Raw genomic sequence first — 4,845 nt, forward strand, 5'->3', positions numbered from 1 at the left:
ATAATTTATATATACATACACACACAGAGTATAATAACAATACTAATCTATAATGCAGTTGATTCATTATTAATTTATTATTGATTTGATTTATTGATTTTTCTCTTTCAAAGTAAGACACAATTATGTTTAATCACTTGAGTCTTTAATGTAACTGTGAGTTGCATTATTTTAAGTAGCAGTTACATAATCTGCAAAAAAGTTAATATTCATTAAAAAATAACACGTTTAATAAACTTCAAAAAGAAGGAAAATGTTACTCACACTCAACATTTTTAAGTAAGTACAACTTTTAACAACTTTTTAAGTTCTACACTACTTATTCTTAATTAATTATTCTTGAGCATTAGGGTTTACAGTGCATTAATTTATGAAGGTAGAGGACGTCTTTCAGTCAGCAATGCACACATCGGGTCCTATTCTTTACTTTGCGCTTAAGTGTTCTTGAAGTTACGCACGTTTCTCTTTTTCGTATTTTCCCATTCAACCTGCGAACACGCTCACTCTGCGTAATTTAGATAAGTGCTTAAAGTCGTGTATGAAAACAGGCTCATTTCTTATGATGCAGACTTTTTCGTGAAGGTTTTTTTTTTTTTGGCAGCGTAAAAAAAAACAATGCAACATGGATTTGTGAAATCCATGAAGAAGATAAAACTTTAAATTTGAAAAGGCTGTATCAATCCAAGCTGCGCTTGTCAGGTTGTCGTGTGTCGCCATGGTGATGTAATGTGTGCATGCAACAGCCTCTCCTTCCGTCTGGGTGTAATTCTGTAGATTAAACTTGGTTTCACTTGTTATAACCCTCCTTGATTTTATTTGTGATGTTAAAAATTCTGCCGTGATGTTTGAGGGTGAGCTTTGACAGCTGTCACAATTGATAATAATTGTGACAGAATGAATGAAATCAGTTGATAGACACTATATTATCTATGTATTTTCTGTAGTCGCATAGTTAAACGATGGTCTTACAGACCACATCAAATCGTTGTGAAAGTCCGTTACTCCCAGCTTTATGTCCAAACACGACCGATACGTTTGGCCCCTTTTTTGCTGTGGTCGACTCTTCTTCTTTTCCACTCTAGCAGACAAGACAACAATGTGCATGTTGAATTTTGATAGTTAATTCAAAGTGGCGTTATGCTCCTTAATCCTCATCTCAATGGAGGTCTCCAGGTGTCTCAATTGAAGCGATTAGAATAGATTTGATAAGCTTTCTGGAAATGTCTCTGATAATTTTATTATGTGCGGTATACACTGCATCCAAACTTCAAGTGCAATATAATGTTTCACGTTCCCCGGGACCCTGAGCTTATTGCAACCTTGGAAGTGCGCAGGAGCTAAAATACTTATGTCGATGGGAGATACAGGCAAACCCGATGCGACTGGGAACGTCTATATTTGAGGGTTGCTCCACCCAGAGTGAGCATCTTCTATGTGTTAACTGAAAATTTGCGCAATTGCACAGCTTTTTCACATGGGAGACTAGCCATGACTTAGCCATGCTAAGGAGGTCTTTCAAGAAGGGCATCAGTCTACTCACCTGTCCCTCCAATGAGGACGACCCAGCCCTATCTCTGCTTTACCAATTATGAAGCACGTCTGATAGAGCTTCGTGTTTGGCCCAAAGCCTAGCTAGTGTATGTCTAAGTGTTTGGATCTGAATTTTTTTGGTTTTGTAAAGTGGCAAAAAACAGAAGCAGAAGAGAGATAAGCCTACCTTCCACCTCAGAAACCACCATTTAACAAGAACCTTTAAAGGCCAGTTTTACTTAAAAAAACATTGTGTACAAGATACATAGTTAAGGTAAGGTCCCCGCTGTATCTTTCCATCAGTTTGAGGCCGATTGGTCTGGAAAATGTTGATGACCCCTGATCTAGACTTATTTGGACCATTAATTACCAAGCACAGTTGTATACTCACAGATTTAAGACAAGCCACGTTACTCTTCTTGATCTCATTGAGCAGTGCATCACGTGGGGTTTCATCAACCTTTGGAGGCACTCGTCTGCGGGAAACTGGTTTCAACGTCTTTATCACATCGCTCAGGTTTGCTTTTTCATCCGACATCCCTTGGGTGCCTGCGTTCTTTACTTTGGGAGTCTTCCTCAGTTGGAAACTTTCTCTATCTGATTTGCTGGCATCCCTTCGATCTAACTCTAGAAAATGGTTGCGTTTCTTGGGAGTTCTTTTTAGCTGGACATCCCTCAGTGGGTTTTGGGGTTCAGCACTAGATTGTTTGGGAATGCTGTTGCGTTTGAGCTGCTTCTTGGGCTCCGGCTCTTCTTCCACAGGAGGGATGGTGTTCAGTTCTTTTGGTTTTGGTGTTGGTTTTGGTGTTGGTTTTGGTGTTGGTTTTGGTGTTGGTGTTGTTGTTGGTGTTGGTGTTGTGACAAACCCATGGTTCTGCAAGAGTTCTAGGGGTGGTATATACCCAAGCATCTCCAGTAAACCTGGAGGCAGGTTTAGACTACTCTCATACATCTTCATGACGTCCCTCTGCTCTTTAAGTTGCTGTTGCTTCTGATCCTCCTTTCTCAACTGCCTTTGGCGGTCCAAGTTTCTGGTCAAGAGATTAGTCACCACCATCCTTGGCCCTGGCAGTTCAAAATGGTACCCCATCTTCAGGAGGGTGTTGTTGGCCTTGAGCAGACGTGAGATCTCCATCTCGGCATGGTGACCCAGCATGTGCCTTTGGTTGTGAAATCTTAGTTCAGTGAGAGTCTCATTAAATTGGAGGCAACGTATGATGGCCACAATTCCCTTTCCTGTTATGAAGTTGGACTCCATGTTCAGAGTGGTGATGCTGCGGTTCTCGCGGAGCATGTTGGCCAGGTTGTACGCAATGTTTTCATCGACACCAGTGTTTGCGATGCTGAAAGTTTTCACATATTTGTTCTTCTTCAAGGCGTTGACATAGTCCAGGAGCATCTCTTTGGGAATGTTTTCTATGTTGTTGAGGTTCACCTCTGTGACAGATGGGTTGTTGTTGCGGATCTTGTCAAGCGTCGACTCCAAGTTTGTCTCATTTCCGGAAGGCCGTGACGTCATTTTGATATTGTTCAGTGCCAGGTTGGAAATTTTCAATTTATTAATTTTTTTCTCTTCTTTCTGCTGGGGTTTATCCATGGATTCATTCGTCTTTGCATCATCTCGGAGCTTGATGGGAGACAAAGTGTCTGTCGTTTTACATCCCTCTTTAACTTCTGTTGTTGCATCTTTGTGGCTTTCTGTTTCCTTTTCTGTGTCCCTGTCAGCCCGCGGTTCCGTACTTTCATGTTTATTCTCGTTCACAGCTGGCTTTAACTCTACTTCATCGTCTTTCTTATGGATCTCTGTGTCTGTTTCATTGCTCTCTTTGAACTTTTCAACAGTTTCCTCAAACACTTCTTTTATTATTTCTACTCCTCCAGTACCATCTACGACTTTCTCCTCAATTACCTTCTCAATCACTTCATCGGGCCCGTCTTCCACAATGTTTCCTTTTTCTTTCTCTTCTGCCTCCTTCTCCAAAGTTCTCTGATTTAGACAAGCAATGAGACCATATATCAGAACTAGATCCATTATGATATTGTTTCTAAATCTGTGTGAATCTGCTCTCTTACCTCACTGGGCAGCAGAGTAGCAGGCACTCTTTCTTCCTCAAGCATACGTGTGGACTCTTTTTCCAAGTAAAGGTAGCCAACCAACGACCTGTGGTCAAAACTTCCAGTCGGAGGCTTTTCCGTCTGGTCCTTCTGCCTCTGTCCAACTGGAACGCTCTCATCTGGCGCAATGATAACATCCATTTCACTCTGGAGCTCTTGAAGCTCCTCGGGTGAAAGCATAGCCAGGAGTTCATCCTCATCAATGTCCTCCTCATTGAGATCCTCTGTATCTCGATTGTTGGACATTATTGTGCTCTCAAATCAAATTTGATCAAAGGAGGCAAAACGAATGTCAGAACAGCGACACCAGACAGAGCAAACTGGCAAGCCCCTAACTGCAGCTAAAGTTGCTTTGCTCTTCATGTGTAGTCTAAAATTAAAACGCCTCAAAGTGCATGGGAGATATTTTTGGAACAAGCAGGGGGGCGAAAGGCATGCTATCAGCCCTTCTCCCCGTTGGCCAGTGGCATCTTTTAGGATAGCAGTTGCTTCAGGCAAATGATAACTGGAGGATTGACAACAGCAGGTGGATCATTTTCTAAGGCCTGATGGCAACACAACAGGAGCGCAAAAAAACTCTAATAAAAATGATTATTTTTTGAAAATCCTAAAGATGTTTACCAAATGTATATTGTTAATTGTAAATGTCTTGTCTAGATCAGTGTATTTATAATAGAGGGCAGTTGTTAAGTAATGACAGCAGCCATTAATGAGTCACACAAGTATTTATTAACATCCTTCTTCGTAGTGGAAAATATTTCATCATGACACAGAACAAGATACCGAGAACTACACACTGAATGTACAAACGTGTGAGAAAACAAATGTGAATATGTTTTTTGGCGGTGGTCTGTGCAAGTGCGTAGGAATGAGTTTAACATGGGGAATACTGGGGTGGGACACATGACGGATGACAGTACTCTCATAACCTAACCCAAAATATAATAGAACCGAGGAAATAATTAAATAGATCATTAAATGCATCTTTAAAATATCAACTTGACATCAGTCGTCACCTGTTCTGCTTTCTGGATACTGTATATTAAAATCTATAATATATTTTTGTATTATTATGATCGTACCACACACCTATCTCTTCCCTGGTTTACTAATTATCTCATTGTTAAAATGTTGTTTTTAAAAAAAAGTAACAATGGGCTAATACATATTTCACTAATTGTTGACCTCACCTGACCTTCT

General features: G+C 40.5%; 1 protein-coding gene across 1 annotated transcript in view; it reads right to left on the reverse strand.

The window, feature by feature from the left end:
* LOC133653260 (leiomodin-3-like) overlaps window positions 1–4,085 on the reverse strand; it is a 9,117-nt gene extending 5,032 nt beyond the window's left edge. The window contains exons 1-2 of the mRNA XM_062052341.1: window positions 3,604–4,085; window positions 1,789–3,517 (exon numbers count right to left, since the gene is read on the reverse strand). Of these exons, the coding sequence (XP_061908325.1) occupies window positions 1,789–3,517; window positions 3,604–3,891 (2,017 nt within the window). The 5' untranslated portion in view covers window positions 3,892–4,085. The remainder of the gene's footprint in view (window positions 1–1,788; window positions 3,518–3,603) is intronic.
* Between the last annotated feature and the right edge of the window lie 760 nt (window positions 4,086–4,845).

This window comes from Entelurus aequoreus, linkage group LG07 (assembly GCF_033978785.1).
Source record: "Entelurus aequoreus isolate RoL-2023_Sb linkage group LG07, RoL_Eaeq_v1.1, whole genome shotgun sequence".
Taxonomy (NCBI): domain Eukaryota; kingdom Metazoa; phylum Chordata; class Actinopteri; order Syngnathiformes; family Syngnathidae; genus Entelurus; species Entelurus aequoreus.